We start from the raw sequence: 20,871 nt of genomic DNA, 5'->3' as shown, positions 1-20,871 counted from the left end.
TGAGAGCAGTGGGAAGAAATCTAAGTACAGGAGACGGAGGTGGCCTGGAATTCAAGTGAAAACAAGACCCCTCAGAAGACAACGAACTCCTTTGTCAACTGGTTCCTAAAGATGATTCTATCTGAGGGTCAACAATTGTTTTCGGTTTTCAACAGGTTATTTAAAAGAACCATTTTTAGTTTGACTGGCAGCCCAGACTTAATACATCCCTTCTCCTAAGCACACAGCCTTCCCCCTGCACACCTACACAGCCCCCATTGTCGTGGGGTTCTCCTTGTAAACGGGATACAGTGAGGTCCATAAAAGGAACCATGCAGCTGAAAAGGCTCATGTTTGTTTTAATTATTTGTATTTCCATCAACTACTTTGCTCAGACATTTACGCTCGCGCTCCCTCGCACTGCTCCCCTTCACTGTCTCAACATCAGCTGTTTTACCGTTCCAGACACAAGTCTAAACTCCGCCCTCTGATACAAACCCAGCTCCCACTGAGCCCTCCTTGCCAAGTAGGCCAATGGCATATTGGGCTGCATTAGTAGGAGCATTACCAGCAGATTGAGGGACATGATTATTCCCCTCTATTCAGCACCAGTTAGGCCACACTGGAGTACTGCGTCCAGTTTTGGTCCCCCCACTACAGAAGGGATGTGGACACATTGGAAGGAGCCCAGCGGAGGGCAACAAAAATGATTAGGGGGCTGGAGCACATGACTTATGAGGAGAGGCTGAGGGAACTGGGGTTATTTAGTCTGCAGAAGAGAAGAGTGAGGGGGGATTTGATAGCAGCCTTCAACTACTTGAAGAGAGGATTCAAAGAGGATGGAGCTCGGTTGTTCTCAGTGGTGGCAGATGACAGAACAAGAAGCAATGGTCTCAAGTTGCAGTGAGAGAGGTCGATGAAGTGGGCTGTAGCCCACAAAAGCTTATGCTCAAACAAATTTGTTAGTCTCCAAGGTGCCACAAGTACTCCTGTTCTTTTTGTTGGAAGTTAGGAAACACTATTGCACTAGAAGGGTGGTGACACACTGGAATGGGTTACCTAGGGAGGTGGTAGAATCTCCTTCCTTAGAGGTTTTTAAGGTCAGGCTTGACAAAGCCCTGGCTGGGATGCTTTAGTTGGGGTTGGTCTTGCTTTGAGCAGGGGGTTGGACTGTATGACCTCCTGAGGTCCCCTCCAACCCTGATATTCTATGATTCTGTGGTGGAAGAGAGGTGCAAAGGTTGAAGGTAGAATTTGGCCCTGGGATTGGAGGCCTATGAAGTAGTTTGTGTCATGCGGGAGGGTGGCATGATGGTGGAAGGGGATACTGAGAATACAGTCTGGAGAGACCTTAAGGGAACCTCTAGCTGAGGCACTGCTCCTATAGTCCGTGTGTCCCTGGCAACCGCAAAACCCCATTAAAGTGAATGCACTAGAAAGAGTCCACGAGCTTTAAAAACAGGTATTACCCATTACACGATAGCATCTTAGCTTCCCATGGTCTCTAAAGGAAAGTGCAGCAGAACCTTCAGAATGAGACAAGGTAGTAGGAAACTATTTTAATGCACATGACTGGAGAGAAAGTCACATAAGACTTGATTCCGAGCTTGTGAGCCTTCCCAGATCAGATAGTAACCCCGCTGCTCCAGGGACAAATTGCTTGATCATTATATTGAGTGAGAAAAGTGCCTAAGGCTACAGCCCGGCCCGGCTAGCAGGGATTGCACTAGCGCTCTAAGCTGTGCAGACAGCGCTTTGAGGCTGCCGCTTGGACTGGAGCCCAGGCTCTGCAGCCCATGCCCCCTCCCTTGGCTCACTAAGCCAGGCCAGCAATTTCAGCATAACCACCCAGTTCCCTTGATGAGATTCTAAACCAGATACTGGCTGGAACTTAAGCAAGCTACTGTCATCCACTGCTGCTGCTTCAACGTGAGAGGCCGCAAGCAGCTCTTCTATTATAAATCAAGAGAGAGCACTCCGCTGTAAGCCAAAACTCCATGCAGCATCTGCTGACACCCATGTGGAAAGCAAATATAGGATTTACCTTTCCACCTCCTGGCTGGTGCTTCAGGTTTTCAGTGGAACCAATCTTGGACCTGACGTTTTTCAGATCAGGCATGGGGGCGGTAGACGTCTGCAGGCGGCTCTTGGCAGAAGCAGGGGATTTCGGTGGTGTGCGAACCACTGCCACCTTCTTGGGCTCCCTGTTCGGGGGAGTTGGCAGGGAGGGCGTGCGGGAACGGCTGCCGGGGGTGCCGGGTGAGCCAGGGCTGCTATAACCACTTCTGTCTCCAGACTTCGCTGGTTCACCTGAAATTCACAGACACACATGTAACAGCAGGGTGGAGGCACGGGGTTGCTGTGCAAAGTGCTGCCAATGTTTACGGAATGGATCAATCTGCTCCAAGAACGCCCACCTGCTATTCGACATGCGGAACGCTCACGGAATCAACATTCACAAGTTGCTCCGATTGTTACTTACCAGCAAGGGGATGACTAGTACTGACCATCCCCCTACGAGGTCACAGTCTGGGGAGGATCTTGGTTTACAAAGGGAGGGGCTAGCTAGAAACAAACACCAGTGAATCGAGACGACGGAGTAACGATTCTGCAGAGGAGAATCCTGAAGGAAGGGACAGGCACAGCGCGGGGGATCACAGGGGTTGGGAAGGAAGGCATTTTTATCTAAGGATTTCAAGGCACTTTGCAAACATTTAGTCAAAAATAATACCTACCTCTTCTGTACACCTTTCCATCAGCAGATCTCAAAGCATTTTACATGGAGGTCAACATCACTGTCCCCATTTAACAGATGGGGAAACTGAGGCACAGAGCAGGGGGGATGTGGGACAGCTTGCCCACAGCCACTCAGCATGAATGGCAGAGGCAGGAATGATAGAATGGTGGTTTGGAGCTTTACATACGATCTGACCCATGCTCAAAACCCAACCAGCGTTCTTAGGCAATATCCACCATGGTTCTTACCAACATCTGTATGGAATGAAACCCAGGTAATCTGACTCCTAATCTGCCTCTTGAACTAACCAGGACACAGACTCTCTTTCTCAATCTCACTCACTCAGGACCAGTGTGGGAGCTGGGGGAGACTAACACTTTTTGTTGACTTGCTCCATGCAACAGGAGTGGAACAGTGCTGGGAACCTGCATTTCTGCAATTTCAACTTAACAGCGAATGAGAGCCCGGTCCCAACACACAAAATTAAGCTGGTTTTCTGAACACAGATCATGAAAAACTAGCTTTGCACAGGGCTGTGACATTAACCTCTCAATGCCTGTGAAGCTACAAACAAAAATATTCAGATGCAATTTTTGTAATTAAAAAAAATATGAAAAAGGAAAAACACTGACATTGCAAAATATTTTTAAAACAGCTCAGACAGCTGAGCAGCTTGATTGTTTCCAAGATCGAACGGGGGGGGGGGGGGAAGCCTTACATTTTACCTTTCTCAGATTTTGCTGCTGTGGTAGGCGGCTTTCTCTGCTCCTTCCTGCCAGCTGAAAGAAAGTTAAAGAAACTTTAGTAAAATCAATTACGCTTCAAACGTTAAAGGTTTTAGCGGTGTCTGGATGAACAGAAGAAATATTCAGCAGGACACATGATTTTAAAGGTAATTTATGACCTCTGGAGCAGAAAGCATCCTCAGAGAGCATCAAGAGCACTGGCTTAATCCCCCCCATAACTGTTAGGAGAATGTATCCTAAATAAAAATGATATACAAAGTTGCCTCTATCCCCAGCTCTAGCCCCTTTCAGGAATGAATGATTGGCCTTTTAAAAGATCTATCAATAAATAAAAAAGAAAAACTAGCTGGAGTAAAAAATGGAGCAGCTCAAGTCTTCCAAATGAGAGCAGAGCGCATCCAATAAATGGTACTCCCAGAGGGATCTAACCAGAGGATAAAGGAGGTGCAGGTGTCATCCTAAACCAAGACGATTATATGAAGGAAGCAGACAGACCATTAACCAACCAGGCTTATTACACAAAAACTATTCATAGCTCAATACACACAAAACTGTGATGGATGTTATACGAACCAGTGCTACCACACCCGCACTCCTTATTCTATCTTACCCTAGTGAATGAACCCTAGGGGCTATTCTATAGGGTTCCCCAAAGTACAGGAAGACCCACCCTACCTAACTGTACCCATATAAAAGGATCCTCTTCTCACTGAAAGGGACGTCTATAGGCAGAACACTACATTGTTCAAGAGTTAGATGAAATACAAGATTTATTCGTCCCCACTTTGCTACTGCTCAATCTCCCAGTACACTAGAGGCAAAGCAGGTTGTCTCACACCAGCAGCATTCCAGATACTGGGGGATTTCACCACAGGGAAGATCCCTACAGAAAATTCACTCTGAACCCTCTGCTAGATTGACTGGCCAGATTTCCCCCCTTCTTTTTCCAGCTCTTATGGAGTCTTGGCTGGACATTGCAGTACCCAAGAGGGTAGTTTCAGACGGATCATTTTTCCCAGACAAGGGAAATCACCTATTACTTTTAGGCTCCGCCAGGGCTGCACTATTCACGCCCTCATACCCATGAAGAAAAAGCACGGTCCATCTAACACTCATCTTTCCACATCTCCCCATGGGTCTGGACTCCTGACATTGCAGAGTGGCTCGGGAAGGAGAATTTTGCTCCTGCAGCAGGAGAAAGGGGGGTAAGTGCAGACAGGCTGCTTTGTGACACAGTATGCTCAAAAATAGATGTGCTCACAAAGTCTGGCCCGGTCAGTGATTTTAGGGAGGGGCAATCCCAGTGCTTTCTGGAAAGAGAAGATTCCTGCCTCCCTGTAAACGTGCTGAATGTCCATTGGGGATTTTGCTGCATGCAGCACACACTCCATCCTACCAGCACTGGGAGGCGTCTTGGGGGCCGTGGGCGTTTTTGCCGGGATCCGGGTAGCATTGGCTGGGCTTTTCTGAGTCTGTGTTGCAGACCTGGGAGCAGCCATCTTCATTCCGCTTTTCATCTCCGGACCCTGGAGGCGGAATCGGGCACAAACATTTACCATGTGGTTTGCAGACCCACAAGAAAAAACAAACAAACAAACAACTGCCCAGTGAAGGGACATTCTCAAGATTGTTACTTTCTTCACTCAGATAGCAGAGAGCCTGCAAAGCACTCCTCAGCTCCTGCCCCCACCATCCCGGGACTCTGCCACGAGGTTCAGAGGGTTGGCTATATCACTAAAATGGCTGTATGAGTCACCGCCCTTAGGATGCTGCCCCATGATGATGTGCTGGCTGCACCAGTCCCAGTGACTGGAAGCCCACTTTCCCATGCAAGCCGTTCACTTCAGTCACGCAGTGCCATGAAATGCTTTGCTACCCATCCCAATTAGCAGGGCTGGCTGAAAAGCAAGTCAATGTCCTTCACCTGTTCCTAAAACAAAAGCTTCCTTTCCTCATTTCTGATCAATTGTGGTTTATGTTCATTCAACAGCCCTTTTAGGGTGCTGAAAAGTTTATGAAAAGTTAACTCTGCTGGGCCAATTCAGATATAAAGCTTGTTTAGGCTGGTCATTGGTGCTTAAAAAGTCAAAAGCAGAATAAAATATCCTTCTTCCCCATTTCCTCTGCAGTTTATTGTTTATTAACCCCTTTCATCCTGCAGGGCAGCTTTCTAAAATGGGTTCAACTCCATTTACTCCCTGTCTGACGCAGGACTAGGCATGAAAACTTCCATTAGAAGTGTGAAAAAGAAAGCTAAGGTGCTCTTGGTCAGAGCTCAACAATTTCAAACCACTGCTCTTGCTTTTAATAAAAAAAAGCTTGAGTATGTTGTTACTGTTTTTTCTCTGTCAGGAAGAGAGAGCGCTAAGCATTATTTCTTACTATGAATGTGAAATTTTCATTTTTTAAAAACATACACCAGCCCTGAAGCAATGCACGCCTGCATGTCGGGGATCAGAACGGGGCAGCTTCAAATTCTTTAGCACTGAAGCTCATCCTCTTATTCAAGATATACAATTTCTGTTCTCCCTCTCCTTCAGGTTTTAACAAGTTATATGAATGGAAACTCTAAAAGTCTTTTTTAAATATACATAGAATGAGCCACAACCCTGTTACAGGGCGGTGTATTGTCTTTTCTGCATAATTTTGTAGCATGGAAGACCTGACTCCAATATATGAGATATATACAAGAAGACTATGTCAATGCACCCATAAATACCAACAATATTGTTGCAATATGAAAGAAGTCAACGTTTCACTGAAATACAAGACAAAATCCTTCTGCAAAACGGAGGAGAGGTTTTAAAAAACAGCGTTAAATGAATGCAAACCAAGGGACCCTCCCAGCAGATCAGCGATACGTGACTGCTCTGTACAACACTGAATTATAAAATTTCCACAAGAACTACTCCAAACAACATCCCCTAACCAAGAACAGGAAAGGATTTCATGGTAACACACTACTTAGTTGTTTTGGGTTTTTTTTTAAATAAACACTGTTAACATCAGGTACTCCAGCCACCCCATAAACAAGCTACAATGGTTGTCTGGCCATTCCTGACTGAAGCGATTCACAGTCTCGGTTGAGAGAATTTTCAGTCCGATTTACCTCCTCCGTTAAGTAACGTGGAGTAAGCAGGAGACATTACACATGCTCTCAGAACATATTTCAGCATGGAGAGACAGGTTGATCTAAGTCAGCATTGGCAGGAATCAGTCAGGAACGGGCAACTCATCGTTTTTTAAAGGTAGCTTTGGTTTTTCACCCATTTCCTTACCTTTGGCTTTGTTTCTTTCATTCCTGTACTGGCAGGTCGGGATGTGATAGAAGAGACTCGTTTAGGAGTGGAAGCTGGTACTGAGGACTCAGCAGGACTGGAGGGGTTTTTCAAAGGGGTTGTACTAACAGAGGAGGGTCGTTGGGGGGTAATGGAGGATCTATCTGTCAGGGGTTTGGCAGAGGAAGGTGTGGATGTCTTCAAACAAGTAAACAAAATAAAAATAAAATTAAAAAAATCAGCATGAGAAAAGAGCAAACTGAAAAGGGATGATGGTTAAAGTCAAATATGAAAACGCTCTCCAGCCAACAAAGCTAATGCTGCTTGCGGGGTTGGAAGTATTTAGTTGGCAAAAGTGCCAAAGTACCGACAAAGAGCATTTACACATGCTGACTTTTAGCAACAAGGCTGTGTCGACACAGCCTTGTCGCTAAAAGTTGCGTGGTGTAGACAAGCCCTAAGACATGGTTTCCAGGATACAGTCCTCAATTCTGTGGGCATGGTCTGCATTCCTTGCTTCTAGATGTAGGACTTTGTACTTGGCTGTATTAAAACACTTTTTGTTTAAATAGGCCCAGCTTCCCAAGCTATCAGATAGCCCTGTCTGACTGCCCTGTCATCATGATTTACCATTCCGCCAATCTCTCACCTACCAATTTTCTTTGCCAGTGATGTTATATTTACTTCCAGGGGTCATTAGATGAACATGCTGAATAGCATCAGGCTACTACCAATCTCTGGGAAAAGAACAATCCCACTCGATGATGACTCCCCACTGACAACTACTTTCTGAGATCTGCCAGTTAGCCAGTAATCCATTTAACTGTGCTTTACTGATATTCTATAGTGCTAATTTTTTAATCAGAATGTCGTTTGGTATTAAGTCAATGCCTTACAAATGTCTAAGTATATTACATCTATGCAATTACCTTTATCAGCCAAATTTGTTATCTCCTCAAAGAATGAAATCAGGTTTGTTTGACAAGACCTATTTTCCATAAAACCACATTGAATGGCATTAACTATATTCCTAGCCTTTAATTCTTAATTAATTTAATCCTGGATCAGCTTCTCAATTATTTTGTCTGGGACTGGTGTCAGTCCTCCTACACCCATGTCATCTATTTTGCACTTTCTGAATACTGGCATAACATTAGCACTCTTCCAGTCTTATGGAATTTCTCAGTATTAAACTGTGCATATAATTCAGAACATAACACTGTTGGATAGGGACAATTTTTTAACTGTTGCTAAGAACAAATTCCCAGTCCTGCTCTTTCTTTGTTCCCAAAACGGGCAGTTATGTAAGTTCAGAAGAGCTGGCTCACCAACCAAAGCCCCAAATCTGCAACTGTTATTTCACAAGGCTTACCTTCGCAGCTGCATGGATCTGCCTCCAGGACTGGGACCCAATTATTTAAAGTAATAGTTTTTGGAAAGTTAAACACTTTGGACTCCTGCCGTGTACCTTGGGGTTTTCTTTGAATTAGTACAAAACCCAGCAGTTTAATTTTAAACTTCACAGTTTTGTTATGAGTTGATTCTTCCAAGGTTCATGATTTAAAATGGCTGCACCTTTCAAAGGCAGTGGGGGAAAACACAAACACACACTAACAGAAAAGAAAACTGGAAATTAATGGCAAGGTTTCCTAACAAATAGATGACTTGGGTCAAAAGCAGTTGGGTATAGATGGAGTCAAGAACACACACAGAAGGCTTACATCATCTCTCATATCTGTTATCTTACCTTAGGCTTTTTCTCTTCAATATCAATTCCATCTTTGTCTTTACTGTCAATATGAGCTGATGAAATGTAAATAAAGACAGTTATGTTTCTCTTCTTGGGGATACTAAATAAATACCAAATAGCTTATAATGCCTGCATTATCGTAACATGCATTAATGTTCTCTTTTCTTCTCATTTCAGTTAAATCTATTAAAAAACAGTCCTTATCAAATTACTTCCTCTTTTTAAGTGTGTTCTTGCCGTGTTACAGATTAGCCTTAATATAGGAGATGATGGGTTAGAGTAACTGCTGGGAGCATCAAAAGCATGCAGCAAGTTTTATACCAGACCATTCTTGACAAGAAGATTGACATACTGTTCTAATGGTGTCTTTCTGAACAGCTCCATTCTCAGGCCTAAGTCTGTCCCTTTGCTCTTAAAATCAAATGCAGATAAGATGAAACATGACATCTGAAGACTAAAACTCACGAATGTGTCAAACCTCTGATGTTAGGTGCTGAAGGCCCTAAATAACAGAACCGCGTCTTCTTGTGTTTCCAAAATCACTTTTCAATGTATTGCTTCAAAAAAACAATTTTATCCAAATCAATTTGTAATCGTCATCTCTCCCGACGTACTGTTTTCTGTCTGACTGGCAGATATTACTCCTTAGGATTCTGTTTCAGAACCTGTAATATCCCTTGAGCCTTCGTCAGCCAAATGAAAGCCACTTAAATTAGATTCATAATGAACACAGGGATTCTTGGGCCATTACACTATTACTTAGCTCCATTAACCTACGAACTACAACAGACACTGCAGTATTGCAAATAAAGAATTAGAAGTATAGAAAGAGTAAAATGTGTACTACACTCTAGCGTGTTAACTATTAAATCCACTTTTTTCCATCAGCAGCTAAATTCCTTCTTAATTTTAAAGGAAAACCAGCTCTTGTATCTTCTCTAAACTTTGGGAATTTATTCTGGCTGACAATGAAATGTACAAGGTCATTTATAAAACAGAGCTCTAGCAGTCACTTTGAACCTCCCCCACTATTCCCTTCCATTTCCTAAAGCAGCAAAGGTGCCTTGTGCAATGAAGGCTGAGCTGTGCATTAGAGAGAACTTCAGGTATTTCTGGCTGAAAAGGGAAATACCTAGCCCCTTTTCTGTTCCTGCTACTCAATCAGAAGCCGGCGACTTTAAGTATATGCATACGACGAAGTGGGTATTCAGCCACGAAAGCTCATGCTCCAAAACATCTGTTAGTCTATAAGATGCCACAAGACTCTCTGCTGCTTTTATAGATCCAGACTAACACGGCTACCCCTCTGATACTTAAGCATATTGTAACCTGAACTGTCTGAAAAAACAGTCAACTTCATTTCAAAGAGAACAGGAGTACTTGTGGCACCTTAGAGACTAACAAATTTATTTGAGCATAAGCTTTCGTGGGCTACAGCCGAAGAAGCGGGCTGCAGCCCATGAAAGCTCATGCTCAAATAAATTTATTAGTATCTAAGGTGTCACAAATACTCCTGCTCTTTTTGCAGATACAGACTAACACGGCTGCAACTCTGACACATTTCAAAGAGAGGAAGGCTGTACACTTCCACCCATTAACTACTGGCATTAGTGATGGCAACCTCTGCTAATGTCATGAGGTATGAATGAAGCTTTCTGATTGCTTATTAAGTTTAAGAGGATTAACAGCAGCTGATGATCCCCACAGTACAGTCCATACGGCGGAAGCCTCCATCCTCCATTTTCTGCCTCACATGATGGAGAGAATATGGGACGAACGTTCAGACTGACTGAGCTAGCTGTGCCAAGACTGTGTGTAGGCATCAAACACGGTGCGGGACCCATACAGACATGCAAACCTGTGTGTCAATAGCTAATGATTCCTGCAGAAGAGTGTCGGAATTCTATGGATGTCTACGGCTGGTGTGGCCCCAAAGAACTCACGCTGTGTTTTTAATACTTGGGCACTAAAACATGGAGGCTTGTAAATTAATGAACAGATTTTCTTACAGATCCCATCTTGATTGCTTATTAAAACAATTCAAAGAAAAACCCACATTTCACCATTGGACAGGCAACCTCTCAAGGTTTCCTTAGGACTGCGGGTCTTGTTGAGAGGAGAAATAGTTCTTGAATATAGAGAAAATGTGCCTGGCATACTAGCAAAGGCATTTGTGCCCGAACAGGCTGAATTTAGGAACGCACTCAGGCCAGTTAAGCTAACACTGTTGCATGAACTTGCACATCTAAAATTAAAGCTACCTGACCACAGTGCTATCAGATAAGCAGTTAAATGGCTCAAGGTTTCTCAGCCGACATACTTAGGTATCTAACAGGCTTCCTCTCACACAGGTCTCTCTTATAATACACCAAAGATTCAACCATCTCTCTAGAACTGTTTGGGGCGCACATAGTACTGGGCTTGGAAACTGAGGACAAAGTCTCGCCCGCGGTACCCTTCCTCCTCCCTCACCTTTAGAAAAGCTGACCCGAAGGGCTGGCTTTCAGGAAAAACAAACAAATATGAGTGGGAGACCCTGCGTGGTTTATTAACAACAGCCATGAAACTATAGCCTGCTCTATGCGAACGCTAGGTCAGAAATGCCCAGAAAAAGTTTCAATCGATCAGATGCCTCTTCTCTTTTATAAATATTTAGAGTGATGGATGAAATCCAAGAGTCTACCTAGCAGCTTTGATAAATCCAAGGATACTGAAATGAAAAGGAAGAAAAGCACATGGCAGCGTGTCAGCATCCATGCAAGAGAACGTGCAACTGAAGCGTGAGTGTGATGCGAATGCATCAAAGGCCAGCAGTAAATGAAGGGTGAAAAGCAGCAGCACGCTGGATTTGTTCATAGCGAACATCCGGGGACAACGGTCAAGCAGCAAGATTCAAGGGGTGTCAGTACTGGGTTTAGCAGCCTTGCCCTGAGCAAATCATTGGAGAAAGAAGCGTGGGGCAGGAAAATGAGACACATATACACACACACCTTTTAAATGAGGAACCCGACTGACTTGTTTCTCTGACACGCGAGTTGCAGGTTTCTTTTTGGGTGCCTCTTGCTTTTCCATGGCCTGCACCATTCCCCCCATCTCCTGTTGCATGGAAACACTTCTATCTGCTACATCCTTATTTAACCTATCGGGAAACTTGGTTGTGTCTAGTGGAGAACCTGAGATTTCTCCCTCCCTAATTATATTAGCTTCAACTTCCACTTGGTGCATACTTTCAGAGGGTTCCATCTTGGTGACATCATCATATCCTTTCCCTGAAAACCACTGCCGTTTCTCATCTAGGATCTGTCCTGCTTTATGACCTTCCCTTTCAGTAACAGGAGTCTCTCTAGATATTTCTGCCAGGTTATCTCTGGGTTGGCCTTCTGCTGGAAAGCTATGCTCCTTCACAGCTTCCTCAGCTATTTCAAGCAGTGGAGAGTCTTGCTGTCCTAATGAGGAAGGTGAATCCTGCGGAATAGTTTCATCAATGTCACGGTCTTCATCCTTTTCATGCCCAGCGGCCTCTTCTTTATATTTACCTCTGCTGTATAAATGAGATGCCTTGTCTTGAACATGGGAGTTGCCAACTGGCTCGTACCCCACATCATCAACACCTGGGTGCCACTTATCAAATTGAGCAGCACGTTTCTCATGATAGAACATTCCAGCTCTTGGAACACTTTGAGAGAATTCGGAAACTGCTGATGCGGCAAATTCTTCCGTGCACACATCATGACCTGCTTCATCTGCCAACGCTTTACCCACTCCAATGTCCTCTTTTCCACCACGGTCCCAGAGCTCAGTTCTGGAGACAGCCTCCTGGCTTTCTTCAAAGGCTCTGAAGTCTTCATACGTGCCTGGGGGGACTGGTATCGTGGCCTCAGCTCTGGCAGGAATTGCTGCTGCCTGTTCTCCAGTCTGCATTTCACATAAAGGGATGACAGTCGACGGAAGAACCTCACCTGCCTGTTTTTCTGGCTGAATCTCACTTGCCACGTGCTCCTGAATTCCATATTCCACACTCTCCCATAGCCTTGGGGAGCTCAGCTCTTCTGGGGGGGCGAAGAGGGAGGACAGGATGTCAAACATGGCAAAGAATTAGCACAGATATTTCAATGGAAAGTCATTCTTTCAACACAAAAGAGAGACTTAAAAGACTTTTTATAACCATTCGACATGGATAATAGCAATCAAGTCATACACTGCCACTTGCGGTGGAAAATTCAATTTTGCAGTTCTTTGTTTTAAAGGAATCTTGTCCCTGCAGATAGGTTTAAAATTAGAGCTACTCCACTTTGCTTTGATGATACACATTGAATCATCCATCATCTCTGCCTGCCTGCTCCATTGTTGGGAAGAGGTAGAGTACCAAAACAAAAACAGGATTTGCCATACCAGACCTATTCAGTTATCCTGTCTCCCATACTGAAAGTCTCAGAGGAAGGAGCCTCCCTCCACCTCTAGTAACATGTTGGCGTGCGATCAGCTATGTTGTGTCCATGGTGGATGGATTCTACCCCGCCTCTGTCCACAGAGGCGGTCCAAAGTATACCATGAAGGCTAACATTTGATTATCATTCTCTTTGCTTGTATAACTGCACAATTTTATAGGTCACAAAACTATCCAGCCTCTATCTAGTTACAGCATTGGACAATTAATTAGCTCTTGTGGCAGTGAAAGCCACAAGTTGAACATGTGTCAAATCAAGTGTCGTTTTCATTTGTTCTAAATAAATCTGCCAATAACTGTGTTGTGTAACCACAACACAGTGCGGGCCAGAATGAAAATGGATAGATAGTCTCTTCACTCTAAGAGCTAGTTTACACCGGCAGCGTTAAAGCGCTACCGTGGCAGCGCTTTAACGTGGCTTGTGTAATCACAGCAGGGGGCGCAGCTACCAGCGCCGGTGCACTGTCTACACTGGCGCTTCACAGCACTGAAATTTGCTGCACTCAGGGGTGTTTTTTCACACCCTTGAGCAAGAAAGTTGCAGTGCTGTAAAATGCCAGTGTAGACAATCCCTCAGGTTACATGCAAAACTTAAATCCCCTCCAGCTCTTCTCCTTTAGCTGACAACTCAGCCATCCAGAATTCTAACCCTCTTCACTTCTCTAGACCATTTCTCCTTCTGCTACATCTTTACCAAAAACTAGACAGAGCAGTACAAGTATTCGAATTCTTTTTTATTTCAGTAGCCTGTCTACACCATCAAAGCACAGGGTGTAGGTGGAGAGGATGGATCACAGAACAGAAACACTTGGCTGCAACTGCAAACAAACTCTCATTTTGTATGTTCCGCCCACTCTACAGAGTAATTAGTACCATAACATTGCACACTCGTTCTGGAGTAGCTGACAGTAATAACCTTTAAAAAAACAGAGCTTACAGTCACAGATGCAGAGATTTTAAGGCCAGAAGGGAACATTTATGATCATCTAGCCCAGGCCTACACTACAGACCTACAATGATGTTGCCCAGGGGTGTGAAAAATCCACATCCCTGAGTGACGTAGTTCTATTTACCTAACTCCCCATGTAGACAGCACTCGGCCAATGGGAGAACTTCCACCGATTCTTGGGGTATGTCTACACTACCCGCTGGATTAGCGGGTAGTGATCGATCTATCTGGGATCAATTTATCATGTTTTGTCTAGACGCGATAAATTGATCCTCGAACATACTCCCTGTTGACTCCAGAATTCCACCGCTGTGAGAGGCGGAAGCGGAGCTGACGGGGGAGTGGCGGCCGTCGATCCTGCACCGCGAGGACGCGAAGTAAGTCAATCTAAGATACGTCGACTTCAGCAACACTCATCTCGCAGCTTAAGTTGCGTGTCTTAGATCGATCCCCCTCCACCAGTGTAGACCAGGCCTTGGGGAGGTGGATTAACTATGTCGACGGGAGAAGCTCTCATTGGCATTGTAGAGCCTTCATTAAAGGGCTATAGAGGCAGAGCTGCAGTAACACCGCACATGAAGACAAGCTCCCCGCCTGCAGTCTGACCTCCTGCATAACACAGGCCAGAGAATTTCACGCACCAAGCCCATACATTCTGGTTGAGATAGAGCATCTCTTTTAGAAAGACATCTGATCTGGAGGAAAAGACCTTGGAGTGATGGAAAATCCACCACACCCTTAGGTAAACTGTTCCAGTGGTTAATTAAAAATGCGTGATTTATTTCTACCCTGAATTTATCTAGCTTCAGGCTTCTAGCCACTAGCTCTTTTCATGACTTTGCCTGCTAAATCAAAAAGCCTAGGTTAGGGAAACTTTTGTACTAAAATCAAAAAGAAGCCTTTCAATAAAAACCAAATTCTAAAGAGAAATTTTTAAAAACGGGATAAGCAAAAATCACAACCGAATTAGCCTTTTACCAACACAGGTCTAAGAGAACTAAGTGCTTAAGCAAAATCATCACTGCAGAGTCCTCAAATTCATGATCCAAGACACACCTAGATTGGATACCAATTAGTACTGGCAATAAAACTCGTGTCAGGCCTCTGATAACCAAAGGGCATTCCATCCATGCTAGTATGCTAACCAGCAGTGCTCATTTACCCAGTCTCGCTCTGCAGGCGAGCAGAACATACCGTAAGGACCACAAAAGTAGAGACATGCCCACTACATTCGTGAGCGACATTTCCAAAATGCACTTGTTGTTCTAAATACAGAATGCAATACGTAATCAAAGGAGTGTGTAACATTTCAAATGATATGGTTAAAAAACTGAAGATTTAAAAGGCTGCCTCTCCCACAGAAACTTGAGACTCACGTCACTACTCTTCCCTCTTCATGTTGAAGAGGCAGTTTTCAAAGTCCACAGTAAAACAAAACCAAGGTTACAAATTATGATTTATATCTGGCCACAGGCGTGCAGCGCTCATCACAATTATATCTGACCCAGAGGAAAATGTATCATAAAATGGAAGTGCCTCTTTGAAAGCATCATTCCCCATGTTCAGAGAAGTAACAATTTACTGTGCAGAAACCTGGTATTCAGTACGGGGCGGGAAAGTTTAAACATCTGGTGAGAACAGAGAAGTGGCCAGAGCTGGGCAGATATTATGCAACGCTCCCATCACATCTCTGCTAATGACCTCAAGCTACACCTACAGAAACCTCTGCTATTCTAAGCCATGTCAATTTGCACATAAGAACTGTCACTCATAAAGACTTGCATGATGACCCTGTGATAGAGTTATGGGCAAACTTCTGCTAGGGAGTAGGATAAGAATAACCAAACTCATATTTACATGGAAGCTGAAGATGTGAACTCTGCCCTGGGTTGAAAAGATACAGGAACAAATATTTACTTTTTAAACATCACTAAGTTTGAAAGTACTTCTCTCAGCCAGACAAGTTGTGTGCAATTTGGAGAGTAGCAGCAGGCATGGAGCAGGAAGGATATACACCAAACAGATGAAGAAATTCATGTCATGTATATGCCACCAAGAAAAAGATCTTGCAAAATGGGATTTACTCAGCTTGAAAAACCAAGCCTCATGTAAATGACACAAGATGGCGAGCGTTAGCATGAAAACGATCTACAACATATTCAGCTTTCTGCACTTGCTGTTTCATTAGACTGGGGTGGAATTTTCAAAAAACATTCCAAGCATTAGCCTCCCTCTACTCCCACTGGACGCTTTTGAAAATCCCACCATGAAGTTTTCAGTTATGTCTGAAGTCAGCATAGTCAAAATCACCCAATGTAACTCCCCCTATTAAAGGGATAATTTTTTAGCTCGGTTAAGCAGATGCCCATCTAAGCTGTACGTCCACACACTGCACAGCAGCTAGCTTTGTTATGGTCTGTGTAACAGAAGCTAGAAGAGACTACTCTCAATACGTCAAAGTACATAATGAGACTAGTTTGAGAATAATGTGACAACCAGACTCCCAGTGGGCATTATTTTTGTCACAATTCAAGTAAAAAAAATTGGATGTGGTAATTATAAAGTTAGATAACCCACTGCCTCGAGGTCAGCACTGCAGGGTTCAAAATAAACCTAAGTGCCTTACTCCACAGGAGAATGATATTGAGGTATATTGCAAAAGGTGACTGGGAATGAAGGAGTCAGTATTCAGAGCATGAGCATCTCCCGTTGGCTGACCCATATTGTCCTCTCTGTGTGTATTTTGCAAGCTGATTCCTCCTTCCATAGCCCGGAGGATACTCAACTGTCTGCTATTCCAGACAGAGGACAAGGACTCAGGCTGTGACCATCCAGAGAAGAAGGGCAATGGATGAAAAGTTGTGGTGTCCCCCTAAAATGAAAAAGTGGAGGGGATACTTCAAGCATCTTGACCATACCTGGCTAGAGACGGGCAGCAGCAGGGAGAACTGGATAGTTGGGTGTAGAGCAAAGAAGGGAAGCACTGCAGAAGAAAAATCCCAACCCACTGGCAACTGCTCTCTCTGTTTTGGGTCCCAACTGGATTTTACTATTTCCCAGCAGCAAATATTCCACTGACCTTGAGCACCATCTCCTGCAGCTTGATCCTCAAGGTTAGGAGTAGCTCCCACACCTGCCTCCTCAGCTGATTCACAGTCAAATAAAGAGGGGGAAATTACAAAAGTTAAATTTAAATGGCTGCCACGAAAAACAGATTTGCTTCCTTCCTGATCCTGTCCATCAGCCTGAATGCATTATAAACAGTACTATAATGTACCTGAAGCAGGAGCGGCGCCAGGGTTTCTGCCGCCCTAGGCAAAATTTGGGGGGCGGTATTTTGTGCGCTCCCCATGGGGCGCGTGGGAGCTTCCAGTTTCGCTCCCATCGCCCCGCTGAAGGACCCTCCGCCGAAATGCCGCAGGCAACAGTGGCAGTCATTGAGCTGCTCAATTGCCTGCCGCTGTTTTCCGCGGCACGTCGGCAGAAGGTCCTTCTTTGGCGGTGCGACAGGAGCGGAACCGGAATTTCCTGTGCGCCCCTAGGGAGAGCACAAAATGCCGCCCCCCGAATCCTGGTGCCCTAGGCGACTGCCTAGGGTCGCCTAATGGAAGCGCCGGCCCTGACCTGAAGGCAGTTACCTTTTAACTGCAGTTGAGGGACTGCCTTACTACATCAGAGCAGTACTTCTCCTAGCCAGTATCTTGGATGACAGAGACCAGTACCAGATACTTCAGAGACAAGTGCAGGAAACTCTTGTGGGCAATTAAGGCAGGTTAGCATGAGAATGTATATCCCTTTTTCAGTCCCAAGGGTGGATGTTATCAGCCACAAAAATATCTAATTCTTTATTACTGCCCACAGGCTAATTATAACAAAGCTCAGACTAATTCTAACACTAACCCAATGCTAAAAGCTGAGAGCTATGGGGTAGCTGGCAGACACTGCTAAGTGTCATCTCACTACCCCAGGCAACAAAAAGTAACTGAGAGGTGGTTTTGAGGCCCTTAGGGGAGACAGGGTACAGCATCAGAAATCCTCTGAAGTAAACAGGACAAAATTCAGTAAGTATAAATGCAAAGTACTCCACTTCGGAGGGAACAATCAGATGCACATACACAAAATGGGAAATGACTGTTTAGGAAAGAGTATTGCAGAAAGGGATTTGGGAATCACAGTAGATCACAAGCTAAGTATGATTCAACAGTGTAACACTGTAGCAAAAAAATAAAATAAAATAAAAATAAAAATAAAAAAGCAAACATCATTTTGGGATGTATTAGCAGGACTGTTGTAAGCAAAACATGAGAAGGAATTTTTCCGCTCTACTCTGCACTGACTAAGCCTCAACTGGAGTATTGTGTCCAGTTCTGGGCCCCACAAATCAGGAAAGATGTGGACAAACTGGAGAAAGTCCAGAGAAGAAGAACAAAAATGATTAAAGTTCTAGAAAAATGACCTATGAGGGAAGATTGAACAAATTGGGCTTGTTTAGCCCGGAGAAGAAGACAGAGAAGACATGGTAACCGTTTTCAAGTACATAAATGGTTGTTACAAGGAGGAGGGAGAAAAATTGTTCTCCTTAACCTCTGAGGCTAGGACAAGAAGCAATGGGCTTAAATTGCAGCAAGGGAGGTTTAGGTTGGACATTAGGAAAAACTTCCTAACTGTCAGGGTGGTTAAGCACTGGAATAAATTCCCTAGGGAGATTACAGAATCTCCATCATCAGAGATTTTTAAGAGCAGGTTAGACAAACACCTGTCAAGGATGGTCTAGATACTACTTAGTCCTGCCATGAGTGCAGGGGACTGGACTAGATGACCTCCTGAGGTCCGTTCCACTCCTATGATTCTATCATGCAGGGTACATACATGGCCCCAAAGGGCACTCCTGACCAAAAGAATCCAATCTCTCATTTGTGTGGTGTATGAGCACCTAGAGTGGGATCCATGTGGACAAATACTCAAAAAATAACACCTTGTTTACTTTTTGCCCTGCTGCTGCATGCTGAGCAGAGGTTTATGCTGTCCAGAATGATGCCTAGGTCTGTTTCCTGAAGAGCCACAATTAGCTTAGAACCCAGTAACAGCAGAGGACAGTTCGACCTATATTTTCAGAGGTGCACTGCCTTCCATTTATCAGTGCTGAATTCCATTTGTCATTCCATGATGCCCATTCACTTAACTTGATTAGCTCAGCCTTTCAGTCTTGACTAACCAACTTAATTCTGAACCTTTTAAAATGTTGCCCGCTCACTACTCACCCCCATTTCCCCGATGGTTAATATATTACACATCAGTCCTAACACACAACCTGGTGGCAACCTGTTAAGCTTCTACAATGTGGAAAATCAACCATTTATTGCTACCTTTTTTGGGGGGGAGGGGGGTTTCACTAATTTCGCACTTGTGACAGTACTTTAACCTCTCATCCCATGTCAAGCCTGCAGACAGGACCTTTGATAAAGGCATTTCGACAGTTCAAGTAAACAATGTCCATCTTCTATTTTGCTGACATCCAGAGAATTCTAGTAGACTAGAGAGGCATGCTTTTCTGCTACAGCAGCCATGCTGGGTTGCTTCTCTCCTGTGTTTCTCTAAGTTTTTTATAAATTCTATTTTTAAATCACCTTTCAACCAGTTTACCTGATACCAAAGTAAAGCTCACTAGTCTGCAATTCCAAGGATCAAACCTAGTGCCTTCAGGGGCTCCCCACCAATTCTCAGGTATAGTCACCAATTAAATGAGAGACTGCATCCTTTTGTTACCAGCTCATCCACTTCATCTATGAGTTCCTTCAGAACTCATGGGTGTGCCACACAAAAGAGGATGATGCTGTTGAGCCAGGAGAGGAGAAAAGGTTGCAACATCTTCCCCAAAGATCCTGCTGCTCTCCGGGATGGGAACAAGAGACAGACCTGACCAGTTTGGATTTTCAAGTAGGAGAAGGTAAAGCAGCAAACCTGTGTGTGCTTACTGGAACCTATCCATGCCTATGAGATGTTTGTAGTTTTACTACTAAGTTGCAACTCCACTGCCTATTCCAGCTCTATCAGCATCCAATAAGACTGTCCAGCCACTAGGGATGGTATGGTATTTAACAGAGGTGGTTTTTTACCAGGTAAAATCACGGCTTTTAGCGCCCTGGGAAATACTACTTAGTAAATACTTTAAACTGAGACTATTTTAAAAACTCTTTCGTCAATGCACACCACATTACACTGAGTTATAGTTACGTATGCAAATTGTGATCACAAGGTGTTAGATTTGAGATGAATTTAGGGCTGTACAAATAAAAAGCAAAACTGCACTGGTCATAATATCAATATACATCATCATAATACTGAGCATCAGAATGTCTATACATTTTGGTTGGTTATTTTGGTTTTCAATATTGTTTAAACAGAAGTCAAAATCATTTGATTATATGAGAGAGACAATAATGCAGAGTTGTAGGCTTGAAGCATTAAGCAATCAGAAACATGCAGAAACATGCAGTTGCCACCTACCAGTCCAGGTCCATTTGACCAGGCAGCATTCTGTAGCAGAAGACCAACTTTGAAACAGGATAGATTATTCAGTTTGGAACGGCTGTATCCAAAGTTTGAAAAGATTCGTTCTAAGCTTGCTGAACTTGCTGGACACCGATGCAACCATTTTCCCGGTTTCCTGGTTTAAACCGGTACTTACCAGCACCCTGCACTAAACTAGTTTTTCCCGGGAAACTGCCAACCCTGCCAGCCACACTTAGAAACTCTTTCGTCATTCACCAGAAGGTGTGCAGAGGCCTCACCTGTGGTTCCTTCGGGTATCTCCACATGCTGCCGAGCTGCAATCCGATCCTCATGTGCCCTCTCCTCCACTAAGGGCGCTGTGGCATCTGAAAAACAAAGCAGCTTTCACACAGCCTGACTGAAACAAACCCCCTTCGGAGGTCAGTGTTATTTTAAAAAAAAAAAAAAATTAGCACTGAAGGATGTATCACAG

At 44.1% G+C, this 20,871-nt stretch overlaps 1 protein-coding gene across 22 annotated transcripts in view; it reads right to left on the bottom strand.

Moving 5' to 3' along the window:
- MAPT (microtubule associated protein tau) overlaps positions 1-20,871 on the bottom strand; it is a 117,328-nt gene that overhangs the window by 19,485 nt on the left and 76,972 nt on the right. For 8 of the 22 annotated variants that reach the window (XM_030541063.1, XM_030541051.1, XM_030541052.1 and 5 more), the window contains 8 exons: positions 20,678-20,764; positions 16,966-17,031; positions 12,450-12,539; positions 8,488-8,543; positions 6,741-6,938; positions 4,859-4,988; positions 3,442-3,495; positions 2,024-2,289 (listed from right to left, as the gene is read on the bottom strand). In XM_030541063.1, coding sequence (XP_030396923.1) covers positions 2,024-2,289; positions 3,442-3,495; positions 4,859-4,988; positions 6,741-6,938; positions 8,488-8,543; positions 12,450-12,539; positions 16,966-17,031; positions 20,678-20,764 — 947 coding nt within the window. The other 14 variants (XM_030541040.1, XM_030541042.1, XM_030541041.1 and 11 more) reach the window with 10 other exon arrangements.

Source organism: Gopherus evgoodei, chromosome 23, assembly GCF_007399415.2.
Source record: "Gopherus evgoodei ecotype Sinaloan lineage chromosome 23, rGopEvg1_v1.p, whole genome shotgun sequence".
Lineage (NCBI taxonomy): Eukaryota > Metazoa > Chordata > Testudines > Testudinidae > Gopherus > Gopherus evgoodei.
This window is presented reverse-complemented; position numbering and strand designations above follow the sequence as displayed.